This window comes from Aegilops tauschii, chromosome 6, assembly GCF_002575655.3.
Source record: "Aegilops tauschii subsp. strangulata cultivar AL8/78 chromosome 6, Aet v6.0, whole genome shotgun sequence".
NCBI classification, from domain to species: Eukaryota; Viridiplantae; Streptophyta; class Magnoliopsida; order Poales; family Poaceae; genus Aegilops; species Aegilops tauschii.
The window spans coordinates 378,885,407-378,912,761 of NC_053040.3; the positions used below are offsets into that span (position 1 = coordinate 378,885,407).

The window sequence follows — 27,355 nt, forward strand, 5'->3', positions numbered from 1 at the left end:
GTATTCATAGTTTCCTCGATCATGCTGGTTTTGATAGGAGGTTTATTAAAGACTTCTCTAAAATTTCTAGGCCTCTTACAAATCTTTTACGAAAGGATGTTCCATTTGTTTTTGATGATGATTGTGTAGAAGCCTTTGAAACACTTAAGAAAGCCTTAATTTCTGCACCTGTTGTTCAACCACCTGATTGGAACTTGCCTTTTGAAATTATGTGTGATGCTAGTGATTATGTTTTTGGTGTTTTCCTAGCACAAAGAGTTGATAAGAAATTAAATGTCATTCATTATGCTAGTAAAACTCTAGACAGTGCCCAACGCAATTATGCTACTACTGATAAAGAATTCTTAGCAGTGGTGTTTGCTTGTGACAAATTCAGATCTTACATTGTTGATTCTAAAGTAATTGTTCACACTTATCATGCTGCTATAAAATATCTTATGGAAAAGAAAGATGCTAAACCTAGACTCACTAGGTGGGTTCTTTTGCTACAAGAATTTGACTTACATATCATTGATAGAAAGGGAGATGAGAACCCCGTGGCTGATAACTTGTCTAGGCTAGAAAACATTCTTGATGACCCACAACCTATTAATGATAGCTTTCCCGATGAGCAATTAGCTGCAATAAATGTTTCTCATAACACTCCTTGGTATGCTGACTATGCAAATTACATTGTTGCTAAATATATACCACCTAGCTTCACATACCAACAAAAGAAAAAATTCTTTTATGATTTAAGACATTACTTTTGGGATGACCCACATCTTTATAAAGAAGGAGTAGATGGTACTATTATACGTTGTGTACCTGAGCATGAACAGGGACAAATCCTATGGAAATGTCACTCTGAAGCTTATGGAGGGCATCATGCGGGAGACAGAACTGTTCACAAGGTATTGCAATTTGGTTTTTATTGGCCTACTCTCTTCAAGGATGCCCGTAAGTTTGTTTTATCTTGTGATGAATGTCAAAGAGTTGGTAATATTGGTAAGCGTCAGGAAATGCCTATGAATTATTCTCTTGTTGTTGAACCATTGATGTTTGGGGTTTTGATTACATGGGACCTTTTCCTTCCTCTAATGGGTATACACATATTTTGGTTGCTGTTGATCATGTTACTAAGTGGGTAGAAGCTATTCCAACTAGTAGTGTCGATCACAACACCTCTATTAAAATGCTTAAGGAAGTTATTTTCCCAAGGTTTGGAGTCCCTAGATATTTAATGACTGATGGTGGTTCACACTTTATTCATGGTGCTTTCCATAAAATGCTTGCTAAGTATGATGTTAACCATAGAATTGCATCACCTTATCATCCTCAGTCTAGTGGTCAAGTTGAACTTAGCAATAGAGAAATAAAGTTAATATTACAAAAGACTGTCAATAGGTCCCGAAAGAATTGGTCTAAGAAATTAGATGATGCACTTTGGGCTTATAGAACAACATATAAAAATCCTATGGGTATGTCTCCTTATAAAATGGTTTATTGGAAAAGCATGTCATTTCCCTCTTGAGTTAGAACATAAAGCATATTGGGCAATTAAAGAACTCAACTATGATTTCAAACTTGCCGGTGCAAAGAGGTTATTTGATATTAGCTCACTAGATGAATGGAGAACCCAAGCTTATGAAAATGCCAAGTTATTTAAAGAGAAAGTTAAAAGATGGCATGATAAAAGAATCCAAAAGCATGAGTTCAAAGTTGGAGAATATATTCTTTTGTACAACTCTCGTTTCAGATTCTTTGCAGGAAAACTCCTCTCCAAATGGGAAGGACCCTATGTTATCGAGGAGGTTTATCGATCTGGAGACATCAAAATAAATAATGTCGAGGGTACTAACCCGATGGTTGTCAATGGGCAAAGAATAAAACATTATATCTGAGGTACGCCCATTAATGTTGAAAGCAATATTATCCAAACTATGACACCGGAAGAACACATAAAGGAAACCTTCCGAAACACTCCAGAATCATGAAAAAAGAGGAGGTACGTGATACGGTAAGTAAACGGACTCCGAAAAATCCGCAAAAATATTTTATGTCAGTTGGAATATAATAAAAATTAGGAAAATAAGAAACAACCAGGAAGGCTCCCCTGGTGGGCACAAGACACCAGGGCGTGCCAGGCGCGCCCATGTGGATTGTGCCCACCTCGGGTACCTTCCGGATTCCGTTTTTCTTCTGTTTGCTTGTTTCCCAAGATAAAAAATCTTTATATACCCCCCAAACCTATTGACCACTGACGTCTACTACGCAACCTTGTTCTTGTAGACATTGTTGGGCCTCCAAGTGCAGAGGTTTGTAGGACAGTAGCAAATTTCCCTCAAGTGGATGACCTAAGGTTTATCAATCCGTGGGAGGCGTAGGTTGAAGATGGTCTCTCTCAAACAACCCTGCAACCAAATAACAAAGAGTCTCTTGTGTCCCCAACACACCCAATACAATGGTAAATTGTATAGGTGCCCTAGTTCGGCGAAGAGATGGTGATTCAAGTGCAATATGGATGGTAGATATGAGTATTTGTAATCTGAAAATATAAAAACTGCAAGGTAGCAAGCGATAAAAGTGAGCGTAAACGGTATTGCAATGCTAGAAACAAGGCCTAGGGTTCATACTTTCACTAGTGCAAGTTCTCTCAACAATAATAACATAATTGGATCATATAACTATCCCTCAACATGCAACAAAGAGTCACTCCAAAGTCACTAATAGCGGAGAACAAACGAAGAGATTATTGTAGGGTACGAAACCACCTCAAAGTTATTCTTTCTAATCGAGCTATTCAAGAGTCCGTAGTAAAAATAACACGAAGCTATTCTTTCCGTTCGATCTATCCTAGAATTCGTACTAGAATAACACCTTAAGACACAAATCAACCAAAACCCTAATGTCACCTAGATACTCCAATGTCACCTCAAGTATCTGTGGGTATGATTATATGATATGCATCACACAATCTCAGATTCATCTATTCAACCAACACAAAGTACTTCAAAGAGTGCCCCAAATTTTCTACCGGAGAGTCAAGACGAAAACGTGTGCCAACCCCTATGCATAAGTTCACAAGGTCACTGAACCCGCAAGTTGATCACCAAAACATACATCAAGTAGATCACGTGAATATCCCATTGTCACCACAGATAAGCACATGCAAGACATACATCAAGTGTTCTCAAATCCTTAAAGACTCAGTCTGATAAGATAACTTAAAAGGGAAAACTCAATCTGTTACAAGAGAGTAGAGGGGGAGAAACATCATAAGATCCAACTATAGTAGCAAAGCTCGTGATACATCAAGATCGTGCCAAATCAAGAACACGAGAGAGAGAGAAAGATCAAACACATAGCTACTGGTACATACCCTCATCCCCGAGGGTGAACTACTACTCCTCGTCATGGAGAGCGTCGGGATGATGAAGATGGCCACCGGTGAGGGATCCCCCCTCCGGCAGGGTGCCGGAATAGGGTCCCGATTGGTTTTTGATGGCTATAGAGGTTTGCGGCGGCGGAACTCCCGATCTATTGTGCTCCCCGATGTTTTTAGGGTATATGGACATATATAGGCGAAAGAAGTCGGTTAGGGGAGCCACGAGGGTGGGGGCACGCCCAGGGGGTAGGGCGCGCCTCCCTGCCTCGTGGCTTCCTCGAAGCTTCCCTGACGTCTACTCCAAGTCTCCTGGATTGATTCCGTTCCAAAAATAACTCTCCCGAAGGTTTCATTCTGTTTGGACTCCGTTTGATATTCCTTTTCTTTGAAACACTGAAATAGGCAAGAAAACATCAATTTGGGATGGGCCTTCGGCTAATAGGTTAGTCCCGAAAATCATATAAAATAGCATATAAAACATCCTAGAAGGATAATATAATAGCATGAATACTTCATAAATTATAGATACGTTGGAGATGTATCAGCATCCCCAAGCTTAATTCCTGCTCGTCCTCGAGTAGGTAAATGATAAAAGAAATAATTTATGAAGTGTGAATGCTAGCAGGTGCACAAGTTTGATGGATGATAATTTCAATCACCTTTTCTAGCATCATCATATGTCATAACAGCAGTTCATCTCATAAAACTTCTCATGATCAAGTAACAAGCTATTCACATGTTAAAGCATAGACCATAAACTTTCTTGAAAACTAGCAAACTATGTTCTCAGTCATCAAACAATTGCAATTCATCTTATTTTCAGGAAGGGTCTAGTGTAAGAGCTTTGATTTAGCAAATCCCACATACTCAACTATCATATAGTCTTCCATGATTGCTACCACTCAAAGCATATTTTTAGAACAAATAGCATCCATCGAACACAGAGAAAGATAGGGGCTTAATGTTTTGCCTCCCAACTTATTTATCATATAGATTGTCAACAATAATAATTCATGATCAAATATATTTGAATGGACATATATGCTTAGATCTTCCATCACATGATGCTTGCAAACTAAAGAGTAGGTTGGAATGAGAAGGAATACTACTAACTCTTGCATAAAAGTAAAAGATAGGCCCTTCGCAGAGGGAAGCAGGGATTTGCAGAGGTGCCAGAGCTCGAAGCTAAAACATATATGAAAATAATTTTGAGAGGTATGCTTTCATTGTCAACATAACGACCAAGAGTTCCCAATATCTTCCATACTAGATACATTATATGCGGTTCCCAAACAGAAAGGTAAAGATTTTACTCCCCCTCCACCAACAATCACACTCCACGGCTTGTCCGAAATAGCGGGTGCCGTCCAACTATCAACAATCCCGGGGGAGTTTTGTTTAAATTATTTGCGATTTTGTTTTTGATCTTTTGATCATAGGACTGGGCATCCCAGTTACCAGCCATTTTCTCGTGAATGATGAGCGGAGTCCACTCATCGTGAGAATAACCCACCTAGCATGGAAGATACTGACAGCCCCTAGTCGCTACATGAGCGATTCGGGCATACAAAACAGATTATTATTTGAAGGTTTAGAGTTTTGCACATGCAAATTTACTTGGAACGGCAGGTAAATACCGCATATAGGTAGATATGGTGGACACTCATGGAATAAACTTGGTTCAAGGAATTTGGATGCACAAGCAGTATTCCCGCTTAGTACAGATATTTTGGCTAGCAAAGGATTCTAAATAGCAAGCACCACATGTTAGAGGATCCATAACAATATAACTTCTATACAAATATACCCAAGCATAACTCATTATGTTGTCTTCCTTGTCCAACTTCAACTAATTTGCTCAGGTTTGAAAATAATTAATGGGGCTCACAATCATAGAAGATGTCCAAGATAGTATATTTATATGTGAAATCTCTCTTCCTTCAATATTCTTTCATGAATTGTTCAAGTGACCACTACAATGTTTGCTAACCTTCAATAAATTTACCACATCTACTTCTTATATGTGAAGTCATTACTCCCCATGGGATAAGATTATGAAACATATATAATTTCAGATTTATGATATTTAAATCATTCAACTATTTACTCATAGGATATAAGTGAAGCACACGAGTAAATGACAAACTACTCCAAAAAGATATAAGTGAAGATCAATGAATAGTTAAATAATTATGTAGTTTTGTGAAGACTCTTTCTCATTTAAGAACTTCAGATCTTGGGATATTATTCAAACAGCAAGCAAAACAAAATAAAACGACATTTCAAGGATAGCACAACTCATGTGAAGAAGCAAAAACTTAGGCTCAACCGATACTAACCGATAATTGTTGAAGAAGAAAGGTGGGATGCCTACCTGGGCATCCCCAAGCTTAGATGCTTGAGACTTCTTGAAATATTATCTTGGGGTGCCTTGGGCATCCCCAGGCTTGAGCTTTTGTGTCTCCTTAATTCCTTTTATATCTCGGTCTCCCTAAATCTCAAATACTTCATCCACACAAAACTCAACAAGAACTCGTGAGATAAGTTAGTATAAACCAATGCAAAAACCTTATCATTCTATACTGTAGCAAATCACAAAAATTATTATTCAACATTGCATACTAAATGTCTCTGTATATTTAATACTCCTATCCTCAAATAGAATCATTAAACAAGCAAACAATGCAAACATAACAGCAATCTGCCAAAACAGTACAGTCTGTAAAGAATGCAAGAGTATCAATACTTCCCTAACTCCAAACATTATGAAACTCTACCACACTGTAGAAAATTTATCAGAGCTTATTATGCAAAAAGATTCAACATTTTATCATATTCTGGCTTTTGTAGGGAATTTTTGCAACAGCGATAAACTTTCTGTTTTGAACAGCAACATGTATACTTGCAAAATAAGCATGGTAAGGGCTATCCTTGACATTTTTATTGAAAAGAAAGATACAAAACATTATTCTAAATAACAGCAAGCAAATACTAAGAAAAGAAAATGACGCTCCAAGCAAAACACATATCATGTGGTGAATAAAAATATAGCTCCAAGTAAAATTACCGATGAACGAAGACAAAAGAGGGGATGCCATCCGGGGCATCCCCAAGCTTAGGCTCTTGGTTGTCCTTGAATATTACCTTGGGGTGCCTTCGGCATCCCCAAGCTTAGGCTCTTGCCACTCCTTATTCCATAGTCCATCGAATCTTTACCCAAAACTTGAAAACTTCACAACACAAAACTCAACAGAAAATCTTATGAGCTCCGTTAGTATAAGAAAATAAATCACCACTTTGGTACTGTTGTGAACTCATTCTAAATTCATATTTGTGTAATATCTACTGTATTCCAACTTCTCTACGGTTCATATCCTCCGATACTACTCATAGATTCATCAAAATAAGCAAACAACACATAGAAGACAGAATCTGTCAAAAACAGAACAGTCTGTAGTAATCTGTAACTCTCGAATACTTCTGCAGCTCCAAAAATTCTACCAAATTAGGAAGTCCTAAGAAATTTTTTTATTAATCTTCTGCAAAAATAATAAACTGAAAATCACGTTCCTGTGATTTATGAAAACTAATCTCGTGCGTGCAAAAGTTTCTGTTTTTCAGCAAGATCAAATTAACTATCACCGTAGGCTATCCTAAAGGTATTACTTGGCACTTTATTGAAACAAAAGCTATAAAACATGATTACTACAGTAGCATAATCATGTGAACACACAAAAACGGTAAAGGTAAATATTGGGTTGTCTCAAGCGCTTTTCTTTATTGCCTTTTTAGCTAGGCATGATGATGACCATGATGCTCACATAAAAGATAAGAATTGAAACATAACGGGAGCATCATGAAGCATATGACTAGCACATTTAAGCCTAACCCACTTCCTATGCATAGGGATTTTATGAGCAAACAACTTATGGGAACAATAATCAACTAGCATAGGAAGGCAAAACAAGCATAACTTTAAAACTTTAAGCACATAGAGAGGAAACTTGATATTATTGCAATTCCTACAAGCATATGTTCCTCCCTCATAATAATTTTCAGTAGCATCATGAATGAATTCAACAATATAACCATCACATGAAGCACTATTTTCATGATGCACAAGCATAGAATTTTTATTACTCTCCACATAAGCAAAATTCTTCTCATTCGGAATAGTGGGAGTATCATAAGAGACTTGAATACTATAAATTGTTTCCACATTAAAAGAGTAATGTTCAAAAAAAGGGTAATCATAATCATGACAAGTTTTATAAATATAATCATCACTACTTTTTATAGCATAAGTGTCATCACAATAATCATCATAAGTAGCAACTTTGTTCTCATCATAATAGATTGAAACCTCTTCCAAGATAGTGGAATCATTATTAAATAAAGTCATGACCTCTCCAAATCCACTTTTATAATTGTCACAATAAGATTCAACACCCTCCAAAATAGTGGGATCATTACTTCCTAAAGTTGACACTCTTCCAAACCCACTTTCATCAATATAACCATCATAAATAGGAGGCATGCTTGTAACACCCACGATGCGGCTATATCTCCCACGTGTCGAGGCACGACTTAGAGGCATAACCGCATTGTGGTTTTGTCGCAAGAAGGGTCATCTTCACACAATCCCATGTAATGAACAAGAATGGGATAAAGAGTTGGCTTACAATCGCCACTTCACACAATACATAAATAAAACATACATCATTCAGAGTACACACATAGACCGACTACGGTCAAACCAAAAGAAAAGAAGATAACCCAACTGCTAGATCCTTGATCGTCCCAACTGGGCACCACTACTGATCAAAATGAAAAGAAACAACACAACGAACAAGATCTTCATCGAGCTCCCACTTGAGCTCGGTTGCGTCACCTGCACTGGTATCATCGGCACCTGCAACTGTTTTGGAAGTATCTGTGAGTCACGAGGACTCAGCAATCTCACACCCGCGAGATCAAGACTATTTAAGCTTAAAGGAAAGGATGGGGTAATGAGGTGGAGTTGCAACAAGCACTAAGCTTATATGGTGGCTAACATACGCAAATGAGAGCGAGAAGAGAAGCAACGGAACGGTCGTGAACTAGCAATGATCAAGAAGTGATCCTGAACTCCTACTTACGTTGAATATAACCCAGAAACCGTGTTCACTTCCCGGACTCCACCGAAAAGAGACCATCACGGCTACACATGCGGTTGCTGCGTTTTAATTAAGGTCAAGTGTCAAGTTCTCTACAACCGGATATTAACAAATTCCCATCTGCCACATAACCGCGGACACGGCTCTCGAAAGTTTATACCCTGCAGGGGTGTCCCAACTTAGCCCATTATAAGCTCTCACGGTCAACAAAGGATTAACCTTCTCCCGGGAAGACCCGATCAGTCTCGGAATCCTGGTTTACAAGACATTTCGACAATGGTAAAACAAGACCAGCAAAGCCGCCCGATGTGCCGACAAATCCCGATAGGAGCTGCACATATCTCGTTCTCAGGGCACACCGGATAAGTCAAGCTACGAGTAAAACCAGACCTCGAGTTTCCCCGAGGTGGCCCCGCAGGCTGCTCGGTTCGGACCAACACTCGAAGGAGCACTGGCCCGGGGGGTCTAAAATAAAGATGACCCTTGAGTCTGCAGAACCCAAGGGAAAAGGGGATAGGTGGTAGCAAATGGTAAAACCAAGGTTGGGCCTTGCTGGAGGAGTTTTATTCAAAGCGAACTGTTAAGGGGGTCCCATAAATCACCCAACCGCGTAAGGAACGCAAAATCAAGGAACATAACACCGGTATGACGGAAACTAGGGCGGCAAGAGTGGAACAAAACACCAGGCATAAGGCCGAGCCTTCCACCCTTTACCAAGTATATAGATGCATTAATTAAATAAGAGATATTGTGTTATCCCAAAATATCCATGTTACAACATGGAACCAACTTCAACTTCACCTGCAACTAACAACGCTATAAGAGGGGCTGAGCAAAAGCGGTAACATAGCCAAACAACGGTTTGCTAGGAAGGATGACAAAGGTTAGAGGTTCATGGCAATTTGGGAGGCTTGATGAGCAAGTGGTAGGTAGCGCGGCATAGCAATAGAGCGAACAGCTAGCAAGCAAAGATAGAAGTGATTTCGAGGGTATGGTCATCTTGCCTGAAATCCCGCAAGGAAGAAGAACGAGTCCATGAAGAAGACAAACGGATGTAGTCGAACGAATCCTCACAACTCCGGAACGAAACCGAAGCTAACGAAATAAGCAACCCGGAAAGAAGCAAAACAACATGGTAAACAACCACCACATACACATGGCATGATGCACAAACAAGTATGATGCATGTCCGGTTTTAAAGAGGCATGGCATGGCAAAGTGCACAAACAAAACTACAAATTAAGTGGAGCTCAATATGCAACGAGTTGCATATTGACGAAACACCACATCAATTATTTAGTTCTCTCTCGGTTATGTACCCAACAATATTAAATGTTATTAAACATGGCAAGGGGTGAAGTATAAGTAAACTAACTATCTAGGCAAATTTAAATGAGGCCGGAACAACAAACGACAATACCGGAAAATCCCCATATGTCATTTAGCAATTTTAATGCAAACATCAATTTTAGACATTTTAAATGTTGTTATCATGATGCGGATGACATATGCAAGGTATATGCAATTTTATGAAAGTGTTGGTATAAAATGATACGAGGCATTTGTTACCGTGGTGGAAGAAAGGGGTGCCACGGCAACGAATCCGAAAATGATGCCACGGCAACATAACGGTGATCCGACAACGCGTCGAGATGTCGGTAACGGAACATGCAAACGATGGTGGGGTGATCCCAGTTACCGGGTTCCCACATGACGGTGGCAAGGAAACGAGGAACGTGCAAGGACCAATTCGGACATGGTGCAAACACGGGCATCTCATACAACGCATCACAAGCGCTCGTCCACGGGTCATCGTCTCGAGGTTATACCTTCAAAGCATGCATTTTCGAAGCGGTTCAAAATCGTCGAGGGAAGTAGTGGTTCACGAGCCGTAGTGGAAGTAGTCGTTCTCGCGATGGTAGTGGAAGTAACGATACACTCGGAGGTAGTCGAACTTGACGGTTCCGTTACACGGGTCTTCGGCGACGGTAGTGGAAGTAGTGGCACACGTTCGTTTTCGGAGAGGTACTTGACGGGTCCGAGGTCTCCGGCGTAGTGGTACACATCTCGGAAGCGGTTCACGACGATGGTAGTCGAACTTGGTGATCCGAAGGGGTACTCGGCAAATGACGACCGTAGTGGTACTTGGGGAAAAATCTCGGAGACGACGGTAGAGGTATTCGACGTGTCACCATGTAGTCGTACACTTATCGGAGAGGATCTTGGCGCAACCAAAACGAAGCAACACAAAACATCACAAGGGCCTCGGGATGCCAGCAGCAAGGAGGCGATGGTGGTGGACAGCGGCAGGAGATGGTCACCGGGCTTGTGGTGACAACGACGACGAACAGAGGCGCGCGGAGAAGCAACCGTTCGGCGATGGAGCAGAGGCGAACGGCGGGTCGGGGACGAGACCGGACGTCGGGGAGGGAGCGGCCGATGGCGGCCGGACTAGGAGTCGAGGCGGCGGAGCTCCTGCTCGGCGACAGACGAAGCAGCAAGGAGGAGGCGCTCGGGGACGGCTCGGGCTCCAGAAGCTCGGGTGCGGGACGAGGACGGGAGACGCGAGGACAAGGCGGGTCGAGGGGGCGACGCGGTGGCGGAGAGGCGCGATGGGCGGCGGCCGTTGCCAGAGGCGGGGAGGCCGACTCGAGGAGGAGGGAGGCGAAGCAGCTCGGGGCTGATCCTGTCGTTGGAGGCCGGGACTTGGCCGGCAGCAGGGCGTCGTGTAGGAGCAAGAGAAGGGGAGGCGTCGCGTGGGGGGCGCTGGGGCTCGCTCGCCAGGGCGGCGATGGCGAGGAGGGGAAGAGGCGCTCGGGCCTTGTAGCGCGGGGAGCTCCTCTCTCTAGCGATGTGTGGCGGCGCGAGGGAAGGAGACGAGAGGGAGCGAGCGAGAGGAGGGGTTCGGGCTAGGTTAGCAAGGGGGCTGTTGGGCCTTGGGCCATGGAGGTGGCTAGGCTACGGATGGGCCTAGATGGCCTGCTGGCTCCCTCTCACTCTAAAACAAATAAAAAGCAAAACAGGGATAAGAAAGAAAAGAAAAGAAAGAGAGGTTAGGGGAAGAAGTTGGACATGGGGATTATTTTCCCGGACTCACAAAAATGTGCTCGATCCAGGAAAAATAGAAGCGGCAAGATTGAAAGATATAAATTCAAATGCATTTGAATTTAATTCAAATGATTTGAATAGGAAGTGAGAGTTGGGAAGGTCCAAAAATGTTCGGATTTTTGGTGGAGCTCCGGAATATGATGAAAAAAAATATATGGCGAGGTTGGAGACCAAGAATTAAGATAACAAAGGCATTGGGATATTTGCAAGAGTGTTATGGTCAATTCCAAATTAATGGAATATTTACTATAGCTCCCTAATATTGGGAGGATATGTTATAAAGAGAAGTCACCCTTCCCTCGATTTAAATGGATCGAAGATCCATGCAATTTATTTAGTTGAGTTTTTGTGCAAAGATTAATGACATGATGGCATGATGACATGATGCAATGCAACAATAAAAGAGCAAGCACCAAAAGAAACACACGGCGATCACAAAAATAAGGAAGTCTTCTGGAGCGTCGGTCTCGGGGCGTTACAATGCTATCATCATAATAAATTTGCTCATCAAAACCTGGGAGGCTAAAAATATCATCTTCAATAAATATAGCATCCCCAAGCTTGGGGCTTTGCATATCATTAGCATCATGGGTATTCAAAGAATTCATACTAACAACATTGCAATCATGCTCATCATTCAACGATTTAGTGCCAAACATTTGAATGCATTCTTCCTCTAGCAATTGAGCACAATTATCAGAATCCTTATTTTCACGGAAGACACTAAAAAGATGAACCATATGAGGCACCCTCAATTCCATTTTTTGTAGTTTTCTTTTATAAACTAAACTAGCGATAAAACAAGAAACTAAAAGATTTGATTGCAAGATCTAAAGATATACCTTCAAGCACTCACCTCCCCGGCAACGGCGCCAGAAACTGCTTGATGTCTACAACGCAACCTTGTTCTTGTAGACGTTGTTGGGCCTCCAAGTGCAGAGGTTTGTAGGACAGTAGCAAATTTCCCTCAAGTGGATGACCTAAGGTTTATCAATCCGTGGGAGGCGTAGGTTGAAGATGGTCTCTCTCAAACAACCCTGCAACCAAATAACAAAGAGTCTCTTGTGTCCCCAACACACCCAATACAATGGTAAATTGTATAGGTGCACTAGTTCGGCGAAGAGATGGTGATTCAAGTGCAATATGGATGGTAGATATGAGTATTTGTAATCTGAAAATATAAAAACAGCAAGGTAGCAAGCGATAAAAGTGAGCGTAAACGGTATTGCAATGCTAGGAAACAAGGCCTAGGGTTCATACTTTCACTAGTGCAAGTTCTCTCAACAATAATAACATAATTGGATCATATAACTATCCCTCAACATGCAACAAAGAGTCACTCCAAAGTCACTAATAGCGGAGAACAAACGAAGAGATTATTGTAGGGTACGAAACCACCTCAAAGTTATTCTTTCTAATCGAGCTATTCAAGAGTCCGTAGTAAAAATAACACGAAGCTATTCTTTCCGTTCGATCTATCCTAGAGTTTGTACTAGAATAACACCTTAAGACACAAATCAACCAAAACCCTAATGTCACCTAGATACTCCAATGTCACCTCAAGTATCTGTGGGTATGATTATACGATATGCATCACACAATCTCATATTCATCTATTCAACCAACACAAAGTACTTCAAAGAGTGCCCCAAAGTTTCTACCGGAGAGTCAAGACGAAAACGTGTGCCAACCCCTATGCATAAGTTCACAAGGTCACTGAACCCGCAAGTTGATCACCAAAACATACATCAAGTAGATCACGTGAATATCCCATTGTCACCACAGATAAGCACATGCAAGACATACATCAAGTGTTCTCAAATCCTTAAAGACTCAGTCCGATAAGATAACTTAAAAGGGAAAACTCAATCTGTTACAAGAGAGTAGAGGGGGAGAAACATCATAAGATCCAACTATAGTAGCAAAGCTCGTGATACATCAAGATCGTGCCAAATCAAGAACACGAGAGAGAGAGAGAGAGAGAGAGAGAGAGAGAGAGAGATCAAACACATAGCTACTGGTACATACCCTCAGCCCCGAGGGTGAACTACTCCCTCCTCGTCATGAAGAGCGCCGGGATGATGAAGATGGCCACCGGTGAGGGATCCCCCCTCCGGCAGGGTGCCAGAACAGGGTCCCGATTGATTTTTGGTGGCTACATAGGCTTGCGGCGGCGGAACTCCCGATCTATTGTGCTCCCCGATGTTTCTAGGGTATATGGACATATATAGGCGAAATAAGTCGGTCAGGGGTGCCACGAGGGTGGGGGCGCGCCCAGGGGGGTAGGGCGCGCCTCCCTGCCTTGTGGCTTCCTCGAAGCTTCCCTGACGTCTACTTCAAGTCTCCTGGATTGCTTCCGTTCCGAAAATAACTCTCCCGAAGGTTTTATTCCGTTTGGACTCCGTTTGATATTCCTTTTCTTCGAAACACTGAAATAGGCAAGAAAACATCAATTTGGGCTGGGCCTCCGGTTAATAGGTTAGTCCCAAAAATCATATAAAATAGCATATAAAACATCCTAGAAGGATAATATAATAGCATGAATACTTCATAAATTATAGATACGTTGGAGATGTATCAACCACCTTATCACGGAGAAATCTTCTGTTTTCTTTTCCTTGCTGTTTTCTGAGAGATCTAATTCACCACGGCCGCTTCGAGCTCCTCCAAGGACAAGTTCTTCGAGAACGTCATCAACCCATATTTGTGGGAGGTGATGCAGCACCCTCAAGCTATCGAGATGCGTGAGGGGGTGCTTCACATCCGCGATGTGCAAGGTCCCAAAGGGACAGGAACCGTGGAGGCCAGGCTTGAAGCTATGGAGCAGGAGGTCTTCCGGTGCAAGGGGATGGTGGAACGTGGACTCGATGCCAATCACCTCATGATCGCGGACTACACCCGTGATCTCAAGGTGGATGGCAAGTCCATGAAGGACATCGTCTTCACCTTCAACGAGCAAATCAACTTCCTTCAAAGCCAGATCTATGATCTCCAAAACCAAGTCTTTGAATATGAGGCAAAGTTTAAAGGTATGAGTTTGGCTGCCAGTTGCAGGACCCGTGAGACTCACTCCTCCTCTTATGATGGTGAGCCCTTACCATGGAAACCCGAGGATAAGATTGCTACTACCTCATCACCACCACCTCATTCTTCATCACCAAAGGAAAATTGAGTATCAGGTATGGGCACTCCCCTTGGCTTGTGCCAAGCTTGGGGGAGGTGCCCAGGTATCATATCACCTCCACTATCTTTTGCCTTTACTTATCTTAGTTCGATCCATAGTTTTCTTTTGCTTTAGATGAATAAAAGTTTAGTTCGATCCTTTTTTTTTTGAGAGTTTGCTTAGTGAGCTATCCTTGTAATCGTGTGCGAGATATATAATAAAGTTTTGTTTGAGTTTTGTTTTCTATACTTTCATGTTCAATAAAAAGAAAGGAAATAAATGAAAAAGATAATATGCTAATCTTATGGTAAGTAATGACACCACATAAGGAAGAGTATAAGTAGAAAATTTTATTGGAGATCTAAAAACATAGCATCACTCAATGATGTAATTAATGAAAGAATTAATAAGGGAAGAGAAGATTCACATGCAAATACACTATCTTGGACATCTTTTGTGATTGTGAGCCCCCATCAAAATATTATATGCCAAAATTGTTGCAGTTGGACAAGGAAGACAACATAATGATGTATGTTTGTTCATATTCACATAGAAGTTATATTGTCATAGATCATTTAACATTTGGTGCTTGTCCCCCATCTTTTCTTCTAGCCAAAAATTCCGCACTAATTAGAGATACTACTTGTGCATCCAAAAACCCTTAAACCCAAATCTTATTTCGAGAATCCACCATACCTACCTATGGATTGAGTAAGATCCTTCAAGTAAGTTGTCATCGATGCAATAAGGCAATAAAAATTGCTTATAGAAGTGTTGGATCATTTAGTGTAAGAGAAAATTGAGCATTGTACGAACTTGTGATGGCAAAGAATAAAAGCGACAGACTGCATAATAAAGGTTGCTATCATAAGGGGGAATATAACATGATGTTCTTTTGCACTAAGAGATTGAGCATACAAACAAAAAGCGCATGGCAACCTCTGCTTCCCTCTGCGAAGGGCCTATCTTTTACTTTTATGTATTTACTTTTATGCAAGAGTCAAAGTATTTCTCTCTATTCCTTTTTATTTTTCTCTTTTGGTAAGCATCATGTGGTGTGGAAAGATCTAGGCACATATATCGAGTTGAATATGGGTAGCATGAGTTATTATTGTTGACATCACCCTTGAGGTGAATACGTTGGGAGGCGAAACTATAAGCCCCTATCTTCTTATGTGTTCGGTTGAAACTTTTTGCTCATGTGTATGCGGTGAGTGTTAGCAATCATAGAAGACTATATAATGGTTGAGTATGTGGACTTGCCTAAAGGCTTCGATGACCCTTCCTGAAAAGGTGATGAATTATAGTTGCAAAGTTGACTGAGAACATAGTTTGTTGGTTTTCTATAGAGCTTATGCTTTATACTTCGATGTTGTGATGAATTGTTACTTATTCATGAGAAGTCTATGATAAAAGTTCTATGATAAAGTTTTATGCTAAAGTTTGTTGTTGTTAATAATATACATGATGCTTCTATGTCTGTATTTTGTGCTTTTATCGACACCTCTCTCTCTAAGCATGTGGACATGATTTCGATTTTGGTTTTCGCTTGAGGACAAGCGAGGTCTAAGCTTGGGGGAGTTGATACGTCCATTTTGCATCATGTTTTCCTACTATTATTTATATATTTTTATGCATAATAATGCTTTTTGGAGTAATCTAATGCCTTTTCTCTCATAATATGCAAGGTTCACACAAAGAGGGAGAATACCGGCAGCTGAAATTCTGGACCTGAAAAAGCTACGTCATGCTACCTATTCTGCACAACTCCAAATGAGCTGAAACTTCACGGACATTTTTTATGGAATATATAAGAATTATTGGAGCAAATAAGTACCAGAGGGGGACCACTAGGTGGGCACAACCCACCTGGGCACGTCAGGGAGCCCAGGCGCGCCCTGGTGGGTTGTGCCCTCCTCGGCCCACCTCCGGTGCCCCTCTTCTGGTATATAAGTCATTTTGACCTAGAAAAAATAAGGAGAGGACTTTCGGGACGAAGCGCCGCCGTCTCGAGGCGGAACTTGGGCAGGAGCTCTTTTGCCCTCCGGCGGAGCGATTCCGCCGGGGGAACTTCCCTCCCGGAGGGAGAAATCATCGTCGTCATCATCACCAACAACTCTCCCATCTTGGGGAGGGAAATCTCCATCAACATATTCAACAACACCATCTCCTCTCAAACCCTAGGTCATCTCTTGTGTTCAATCTTTGTACCGGAACTATAGATTGGTTCTTGTGGGTGACTAGTAGTGTTGATTACATCTTATAGTTGATTACTATATGGTTTATTCGATGGAAGATTATATGTTCAGATCCATTATGCTATTTAATACCCCTCTGATCTTGAGCATGATTATCATTTGTGAGTAGTTACTTTTGTTCTTGAGGTCACGGGAGAAATCTTGTTGCAAGTAACCATGTGAACTTGATATGTGTTCGATATTTTGATGGTATGTATGTTGTGATTCCCTTAGTGGTGTCATGTGAACGTCGACTACATGACACTTCACCATATTTGGGTCTAAGAGAATGCATTGTGGAGTAGTTATTAGATGATGGGTTGCGAGAGTGACAGAAGCTTAAACCCTAGTTTGTGCGCTATTCCGTAAGGGACTGATTTGGATCCAAAAGTTTAATGCTATGGTTAGATTTATTCTTAATACCATTAAACTTTTCTCGTAGTTGCGGATGCTTACGAGGGGGTTAATCATAAGTAGGAGGTTTGTTCAAGTAAGAACAACACCTAAGCACCGGTCCACTCACATATCAAATTATCAAGGTAGCGAACACAAATAAAACCAACATGATGAAAGTGACTAGATGAAATTCTTGTGTACCCTCAAGAATGCTTTGCTTATCATAAGTGACCGTTTTGGCCTGTCCTTTGCCTCAAAAGGATTGGGGTACCTTGCTGTACTTTTGTTACCATTACCGTTAGTTGCTCGTTACAAATTATCTTGCTATCAAACTACTCGTTACTTATAATTTCAATGCTTACAGAGAATACCTTGCTGAACACTACTTGTCATTTCCTTCTGCTCCTCGTTAGGTTTGACACTCTTACTTATCAAAAGGACTACGATTGATCCCATATACTTGTGGGTCATCAAGGAGGGCTAGTTTTTGTGCTGCAACGGCGACAGATAAGATTGTGGAGGGGGAGGGCTGCATTAATGGTCGCCAATGATGCAACATTAATGGTCGCCGACGATGCGACTTCCTGTGTGAAGACGCATGCACTCACTGTGTGGGAAACAACCGGCGTACGCGAATTCAAGAATGCATGCGGCCATACAGGTGGGCCCTAACAGTGCCACACGGCAAGGGGGTCCCACGTGTCAATACCGGGCCAAGTAACGGTCAACTGCTTTGACTGGATGGCAAGCCCCCATTTCGGCTTTTGTGAGGCTGAGCTAATTAGAGGAGGGAGAAAGTGAGGAATGTTAAATGGCTTGGACAAAACCGAGCACAACAAAGGAATGATGGGCATGAAAATAGAAATCCCTAATAAATATGTGAAAGGAAATTGTATCTGTGGTATTAACCCCAAAGTGGGAAACTCTTAGTTTTGGTCTAGCCTTTGAAAGTGAAAGAGATATTTATCCACATTGTAAGGAAGTGATTGGAGATGGAAAAAAATAGATTTTCTGAAGATTGCTGGTTGGGAGATAAACCATTAAAAATTTCCTATCCCAGACTATACTATCTTAGTTTTGACCATAACATTTCTGTGGCTGATGCGGTTGGGATATTTTTACTTTTAGAAGAACTATATCGGAAGAATCCTTGGAATTATGGAATAGCTTGAAACTGAGATGTGAGGAGGTCAGAATGATGAGCGGCCAAGAAAAGGTCAGAATGGATGCTTACTACAAACAGAAAAATTACTATTAGATCCTTGTACCACTTTTTGGTCAAGTCTGCTTGTGGCTTTCCCCAGAAATTTCTATGCAAAACAAAAATCCCTTCAATTGTTTTTGCGGTTAATGACCAAGAAAAATATTCTAACTAAGGATAATCTTTTGAGAAGAGGTTGGAAAGGTAGTAGTGTTGCGTTTTCTGTGGACAAGATGAATCTACTGATCATTTATTCTTTCAATGCTCTGCTGCTAGATTGATTTGGAGTCTTATGAAAGGTACTTTTGCCCTTAATTCCACCTGTGTTAATCTGTCTGAGTATTTTGGAAAGTGGATTAAAGGCTTTCCGAAACTTGATAGACAATTGGTGCTGGTGGGGGTTGCTGCAATGTTCTGGATGATTTGGAGATGCTGCAATCGCATTATTTTTGAAAGAAGAATCATCTCTAATCCCATGACTATGATCAAACTGATCTGCTTTTGGAACATGGATTGGTCTATCTTGCAGATAAAGGAGCCAGGACAAAGGGTGCTAAAGCTTAGGGCAAACCTCATCGAGCAGGTAGCAAGTGAGGTATATCGGGCATCACAAGGCTGGAGACCGAGAGTGCTTCAGATTGGTGGCTGATTGTAGATCTCGTGACTAGTGCTTTGCTACATCGTCTTCAACTGAAGCTTCTTTTGCCCCGCTGCTTCCTTTTTGTCATGGTAGTTCTAGTTTGTTGGTCTGAACCGGTCATGTTTCTATTTTGGAGTCTGGAGTTTTGAGGGTTTCCAGCCTGGCTTGGCCTCCTGTGGGATTTTGCAAGATCTCTGTCTGAGCTGCAGATCATCGTGTCCCAGTTTTGTAAATTTTTGTGGTGTTGGCTACTTCTTTTGGGCCTGGTAGTGTTAGTGTGGTTGGAGTTTGTAGCGGCTTAATAAGACCATAAAAAGAGCATCATCAGATGTAGATTGAAACAACAGATGTTGAGGTTTGATAAAAAAGTAAAACACTGCAACTTGAAATGTATCGATCAGAGTGAATACATGAACTAAACACGAGTATTCATGTAAACTTCACAGAGAAAATTAGACTGTTAACATCATCCGGTGACCGGTGTAGTTCTCACATATTACATCAACTTACTACACATTCTTCCAAACATACAGTCGGAGGACCTATTAACCATCGACAATAAATAACACGGAGATCTGGTGAGAATACAATTGAGGACTTATACATGACATCAGGAAATATATGGCCTATTGACTACATGACGATACAGAAGTTTATATAAATAGACATCCTAAAATGCTGAAGTTAGTACTTTACAGGAGACACTGCCAAAAGCCATGGTTACCAACGCTAGTTGCGCCCTTCTAAAGGATGCTCCCCCTTAGTGGAGGTCGCTGGCTGAACTGTTGTCCGAGAACTGAGAAGCACTCGTGTTGAGAGCCTAATTGATCTCAACCTCCAGTTAGAAGTATATAACCGTTACCAATCTTTACATGTTGATGTTGTCATTACCGTTGAAGAGCGCAGCTATCCCTGAGTTATCCAGATGATGCAGCCCAAATGATTGAATAGCTTGACTCTTCAATTTACATAAATGTACACGGAACTTGCAGGACACAGATACCAACCATACTTGGCATTTCAGTTGATTCCTATGTTGGATCTCGTGCCTCAGGACTAACCATTCTCACACGGCGAGCAGCAGCTAGAGGTGGCCTGCCAACTGCTTCCAGTATCCTTGTGAACACAACCTTTGCGGGGACGCATGTAACTGGTGGAATTGCTCCGTCTGGTTTGATCAAGTCACTGAAAATGCCACTGTGCGTACGCGGCTTTGCTTGAGTGCCACCTCCATGATGCCTTCTTCCAGTGGGAATGGAAGAGAGGGTTCTGACCTTCTGGCTTGACAGACTTGCCTTCTTGGATGGCTTCTTTTGAGATTTGGATGCCGATGACCTCTGCTTGCTATTTGACATGCTTTTCTTAACCTGGTGATTTGCAGAAGTTGAGTATTTACTGAAGACTGGTTTCATTTCCCAGTCTGGATATGCAAGCCTGCCTTCATTGCCACAGTCCATTGATGCTCCTAAAGGATTAGAACGGGGAATTCTTTGCATGGCTGTCCTCCTGCCTGTACGCCAAGCAGTTGGAGCTCCTGTGCTCTCTTCCATACTAATATCACCACCAGAAACCAGGTGGTCAGTGGAACCATCTACAAGTATTTCAATTTGGATAGGGTGTCCAACAATTGCTTTGCCATCCAGTCTGCTCATCAAGGAAACAAGAGGAACATGCTCTCCATGGTAGCTGGCTTGGACCTTCAAGTCGATATCAAACAACATTGGGCCCATGCGACCCAAACGTGAACTGCCATTTCTTTGGTAAAATGAAGGTTCGTCCCAATATGCCTTCCGATCAACACGAAATATCTGATCTGTATCCCAGTTAAGTGGAGAAATCTTGGAAGAATCATTTTCATAGTCATTATAATAAATGTAGCTTCGGCTAAGATCTCTTGTAGCTTTCAAGGATGATGGGTATGTTCGACTATGATACAAGTTAACCTCAGGATGGCTTGTGTCCTCGAATAGATCTGTTTCATCAGAATCATAGTGGGGCTCCTCTTTGATTTGGTTCCTAAGCACTTGCTGATCGGATGTCTGCACACTCTCTTTTCTATGATTTATACCATTTGTGTTGTACACAGATCCTTTCATGAGACCATTGGGTTTATCCAAACAGGATTTTCCATCCGTCATATAGGTTAATTTCTTCACTGCGCTACGGTTATTACGTTTACCTTTTATATGCCATCGGGAGACACCCAGCTCAGAAGAACCATCCTCTTCCTCTGATTGATTCAATTGATGCATATAAGCAGAATAGGCCACCTCATTGTCATCATCATCATCATCATCATCATAATTATCCACATGCCCAAACCTGTCAGAAGTCCGAAGGAAATAAGGATCACGGGGGCGTAACTCTGGAGGCAGAATCCTATTAGCACCTGTTCATAAGAAAACCATAAGAAAGGTGATCAGACAAGTTAAAATTCAAAACTCCACAGAAAACTAGGACAAAATAACAAGGTACAGTAAGAGAATCTGAACCGCAGTAATGATGAAGGCATAGCTATAGTAAAACATGCATCACAAAATAGGTACATTCTATTTATTTACAGAAAGTTATCGAAATCTTTCTGTCTGTATAGTGAAACACCAATGGGGCACGATGTGATGTGCATGAACACCAACATTTGACTCAAGTTATTGTATATAACAACCCTCATTAGTTAGCTTGTTTCTCAAAATTAAGGTGGCATATTGCGAAGAGAAGTGCACAGTGCAGTAATGGTGAAGCTGAAGGCAATGGTGCTTTGAAATCGTGGTGGAGAGAAGGGGAGAGAGATGTGAACAGCTGTGTTAAAAAAGGAAGAAAGGTGCGTAGAGCTTTCCAAAGTGGAGAGCCAGACTTGTTCTTGAACCACGCAATGCCAATATTCCTTGTTTCACAGGATTCATCTAACATAAATAGCTCAATGAGTTTGTTGTCATATGAGAACTTGGTTACACAAGGTGACTCATCCTTGTGAATTTGAAATCTATACTTTTATAATGCTATGATAACATTATTTCTAACCATCCGATCAAGTCATCTAATGGCTAACCAAACGTTGCTCAGTTGGCTAGAGGTGCGAGTGCGTGCCGAGACCACCCAGGTTCGAGGCTAGGACTCCGCAGGGTGAGCTCACACTAGTTTCTCAACAAGGGCAGCTCGGTGCACGTAGCTCCTGCTTGCGCAGGGTCCGGGGAAGGGTCTGACCACTTTGGGTCTTCCGTACACACAGCCTTTCCCTACATTTCTGCAAGAGGCTGTTTCCAGGACTCGAACCCGTGACCTCATGGTCACAAGGCAACAGCTTTACCGCTGCGCCAAGACTGCCTCCGCAGGCTCCGCAGGGTGAGCTCACACTAGTTTCTTCTAACTAAAAATTCCAAAGGTGCTAGTGTCCATTGGTAGAGTTTTTTTAATCCATCTAATGGTTTATATTTAGATCTTGCCTTTTAACATAGCATGCTTGTCTCATGTAATCACATTCTACCATACAACGGCTCTGATTTATTGTTGACATGCCCCATTCGAAACAAATAATTAGTCACGAGTCATGAAAAAAATCATAGTGCCCCATCATACATATGATGTTTTGTACATAGGCATGTTGTCCAACATGTATTCCTCTTACTTACTCCCTCCGTAAACTAATATAAGAGCGTTTAGAATACTAAAGTAGTGATCTAAACGCTCTTATATTAGCTTACAGAGGGAGTACCAATTATCCAGTGCACTTAACTGTGTTGTGCGCATTCATGAATGATTCAAGTGCTCAAGGACATATACAGGTGGGTCGACTATGCGGTATTTAGGTGGATCACAGAAACAGAAGTGCAAAAATTACCCTCTTGGGCACTTGGTCTAACCTACCAAGTTTGGATTGTGTTTTAAAGAAGATATATGGGACTATGTGATTAGATACCAATGTTCTAGCCACAAACCAAACATTTGTGACACCATCTTTAAGAAAGAAAATCTATGCAGATTTTAAAAAAATTGAGTAGACTTCAGCTGTTAGCTGCACCTTTTGACACTAATGATCTATAATGACATAACAAGGAGGATGATATTAGCATGAAAGGCTTTCTAGTTCTCTGACTAAATCCATTATGCAATGACTTTTATTAGACAGGAAGCCTAATGTGGCAGACATGTAGGTGCCATGTTGCCTAGAACCACATTGAAATGGTCAAAACCGCTTTAGAATAGTCAGCCAGGGGTATTTTACCTGGTTTTGAAAGTTGATGATTATATTTGTCCGGTTTTATTGTTCAGGTGGGTAATGTGCAGTCAGGAAATAGTTTGAGGTGTAAGAAATACATGTTTTCCTTTGTCAAATTTGATTTGGATACTTCAATGCTACAACTATAAAATGTTGACAGCATGTATGCTGAGTGATGCAGAAATTATCTGTTACCATATTTGGCAATGTGAATTCACATACAGTCCTACTACTTAACAATGAAAAGAGGGAAGTTAACAAGGGGTACACACGTACTTTGCAAAAGCTCCGCATCATCTTCTGTTTCACTTTCTGAGCATTCCCTCTCTGAAGACTCAGATACGTGTTTCTCAACAAAGTCCGAAGATGTATGTTCCTCAGAAGAGGAATCTGGATGCTGAAGATAACTTTCGGTGTCAAAATCAGCTCCTGTAGAAACCATTTGAGCAGAAGGTAAATCACTATGACTATGAGTTTCACCAGAATCACTAGGCAGGTATGCATATCTACTTCTTTTAGCCCGATAGGTGGCAGGTGATGGATCTTTATCTCCCCCAATTAAGATAGCCCCGTAATCATCATTGTGCGGCGAGTGCTGCGTCAAGTTTGCACTGCTCTGCAAGACTTGAACAAGTGGTCGGTGTCTGTCACATTTTTCAATAGATTCATCGAAATCACTTCCATCCGATCTATTCTTTTTCACAATTGTACAATTCTCCTTGCTCTCTAAACTTGCTCCACCCTGAATATGTCTCACATGGGATAAGTCTCCAATGTGATTACTGATAAGATTCTCTGAGGTACCCTGCGAGTCTGAAAAGTTTATCTTCAAATCGGCATTGAGAAAATACTGCCCAGCTTCTTTTTTTGCAGGAAGAGCAGATACATCTTTTCTTTTCCTCTTTTTGCTCTTGTAGCGAGTACTTCCAAGGTCTTTGCGATGTTTCGTGCAAGCTGCATTTCATGTCAGCTTTATCATATCCATACATCCTATTTAAGTAACTAAAGGATGAAAAAAGCTTATTTAACGTTGTCAATCTAAGAGGGCGTACCGGAAAAGTAGGCAGGTCTGAAACCTTGAGTCTGATGCAGTTTCCTCTCTAATTCAAGGGCATGAAGAATGGCATCTTCTCTCCGTGCATATTTCTCTCTTTTCTTCGAAAGAGTCCCTTGAGTAGCCTCTGCCCTCTCAATGCAGGCATCGAACTCCCCACACCTAAATGCTTTAACGCGCTTTGATTTCTCAAGGTTGTACCAGTCACTGTGAAAAAATAAGAGAATGAAAAGTTTATACAAAATGAAGAATTTGTCATAACTCAGAAACTTTGAAGATTTGGAAAGACAAATTTACACTAGTTGAGTACATGGGGAAAGAACATATGATATTAACAGCTATTAATTCCTGAAGAAAACAGTCCCAGCGAAATAGAACAGGAAACTGAGCTCAAACTGTAATAAATATGTGGCTGCTATTCAGAATACGGATTAGCAAAATAACTAGTTTGCGACTTTTCAAGAAATATGCTTAATAGTAACTGGCAAAATATTAAACATTACTATTTCACTTGAGCAGAAGATTAGTAGGTTTCCCTCCCTCCTGTTTGGTTTCTACAAAACTACTGTTTTCTATGAGATATGCAAACAAATAAAATCAATTGATTGTTTCCTACAAAATCAACAAACCAAACACAGAAACAATATACGAACCGTATAATACGTAATCAGATATGATTCAGGTGCTTCAGAAAATAAGGGGTGAAACAAATTGGCATCAACTTTTTTTTATTCATTCAGCCTTCGTAAAACAAATAATTTTCACTAGATATCTAGCTACAGGATACAATTAAAAACGGCCGTGCAAGGTCCCCAAAAAGTAACAATTTAAGGGTTTGAATGTGCAACAACTATGTAAGGGCATCTACAATCGTTGGCACTTATTTAGGCGCTTAAACAGGAAAAGATATATACCAGTGTCTCTCTTCCAGTGCTAGGCGCTAACCGCCGGTACTAATCACGATTAGAAACATAGTTCAAAAAGGCACGCCTAGGCGGGCACTTAAGCACGCCTAGGCGGGCACTTAAGCACGCCTAGTGCTTAACATGCGCATAATTGTGTTTAAGGCTTTAAGCGTGCGCTTTAGTCAGAAGAACACAAGGCACTGGGAAAACGTACAATTAATGCCTAGCGCTTTTTTTACTTTGATTAGAAATATATTCGCAAAAAGAAAACACAATTAGAAATAGCGCTTCTTGTCTCTTCTCGTGTGGAAAAAATTGCCAAGCGCTCGTGGTAAGATTTTGCGCCTATGACGCATCAGACGCCAGAAATTAATGATGCAACTGCCGATCGGCTGGGAAATATTCCCTGGCGCCCTCTCCTAGCGCCGGGCGTTGGAGATGGCCTAATGTATGATGTGAACAGCTCTAAATTTCATCTCAAAATGCATGCACAGAAAGCAAATAAACTGGTAGCGAGCTTAACAGTGAGCATGAAAAACAGATTTCCTGGTACAACCAGAGGCGGAGCCACCTCCCGGGCTCCTCGAACGAAACTTCATTGGAGTTATAGCAGGATTTAGGATTCAACTGGCTGATTTCATGGACAAATGCTACTCTTAGTGATAGCAGTTAGACTCTGCCTAGGCATTGTTTCTTCCATCAAAGTTCTAAACTCAGCGTCCCAAAAGCATCAGAAACAAGTGCTAATCGAGAACTTCACAGGGCGCCTTCTTCTTCTTGAGAAGACAAGCAAAAAGGCAGGAGTGGAAACTTACACGCTGGCGTCCTCGCGGCCGAGAAGCTTGACCGGCGTGCCGGACCTTGGAGACATGATCTGCGACGGCGGCAGCTCGGCTTGGCCCAGGATCCTGCCGGGCCACCAGGAGCCGTTCCTCCGGCGCACCCACACGATGGTCCCCGGCGAGGTGTCCCCGACGCTGCAGCAGCCGTCGTCCGCGTCTCCTCCACCCTCCGAGCCTCCCCCCATCCCGCCCCGCCTCCCACCGCCAGGCCAAACCCTAACGAACTAACCGCGCCTCCTCAGCCCGCTTCTAGAAGCTTCCCTCGCCCTCGAGATCTGCCTTCCATTCAAGTCACTGGGGGCGCCGGCACCCGGGAGGCGCCCTGCCCGGCGCCTCCTCCGCGCGGCAGGCTCGGGCGAGATCGCGCTGCCCTCGCCCCCGCCCCGCCTCCGGCAGCTTCTAGAAGCTTCCCCCGCGGGACTCCTGGGGCCTCCTCGTCGTCCTCGTCCTCCCTCTCCTCTCCTCCACCCTCCGAGGGGCGGGGCGGGGCGGGGTCCCGGCGGTGCGCTGGCTCGCGGCCGGCACGGCGGACGGCTCCGGCGCGGCTCCGGTGTGTGTTTCTTCTGGCTCCTCGTTCCAGAAGGAAAAATAAAGAAAGTGGGAAATAGAAAGGTGTTCTTTTCTCTTTTCTTTTGGAGCGGTTTGTTGGTCTTGGCTGGTCTGGACCGCGTGGAGGGAGGGAGAGGAGGGGAAATCCTAGTGCAAGGGACAAGAGACGGCAACCGACGCGGTCGCTGGTCGAGCCCGGGCCGAACCCAGGAACGGCGCCAGCGCCTGACCGCGAAGGGTCGGTCCATGCGCCGGGTGCCGAGGGAGGCGTCTCGCCTGTGGTGTTCCGGGTTTCCACATGGATCGGTTGTACACGCACGGAGCATCACAACCGAACCCCTCACTTGTCCTCTGAACGAAAAACTTACAGAGGGTTCAGATAAGAAGGGCAGCACTAGACGTCGGTCGACTGTCACCAGCCCCCCGGCCGGTCACATCCCGAGCGTCTGTTGCGTTGTCTTTCAAGCATCGGATCAGGCCCCGCTTTGATCCCTCCTTGCGACACCCCCCCCCCCCCCCTC

At 42.4% G+C, this 27,355-nt stretch overlaps 1 protein-coding gene across 2 annotated transcripts; it reads right to left on the minus strand.

Annotated features, from left to right (window-relative positions):
• Positions 1-19,682: 19,682 nt before the first annotated feature.
• LOC109731951 (uncharacterized) lies at positions 19,683-26,954 on the minus strand. Of its 2 annotated transcripts, XM_020291130.4 has the most exons (5): positions 26,259-26,884; positions 24,537-24,745; positions 23,995-24,438; positions 23,761-23,913; positions 19,683-21,657 (listed from the first exon to the last, which is right to left on the minus strand). In XM_020291130.4, the coding sequence occupies exons 1-5, from the start codon at positions 26,468-26,470 to the stop codon at positions 20,300-20,302; spliced, it is 2,376 nt and encodes a 791-aa protein (XP_020146719.1). In that variant the 5' UTR covers positions 26,471-26,884; the 3' UTR covers positions 19,683-20,299. The 2 variants fall into 2 exon arrangements, with proteins under 2 accessions (XP_020146719.1, XP_020146718.1); XM_020291129.4 differs by having other exon boundaries at positions 23,761-24,438; positions 26,259-26,954.
• Positions 26,955-27,355: the final 401 nt, after the last annotated feature.

Bases quoted from the DNA above. Each gene is read 5' to 3' on its own strand.
- LOC109731951 (XM_020291129.4), bottom strand. From the start codon at position 26,470: ATGGGGGGAGGCTCGGAGGGTGGAGGAGACGCGGACGACGGCTGCTGC. The intron at 24,439-24,536 runs GTACGCCCTCTT...CATGAAATGCAG, and splicing joins CAGACCTGCCTACTTTTCCG to CTTGCACGAAACATCGCAAA. The intron at 21,658-23,760 runs GTACGTGTGTAC...TCTTATGAACAG, and splicing joins TGATGCGGAGCTTTTGCAAA to GTGCTAATAGGATTCTGCCT.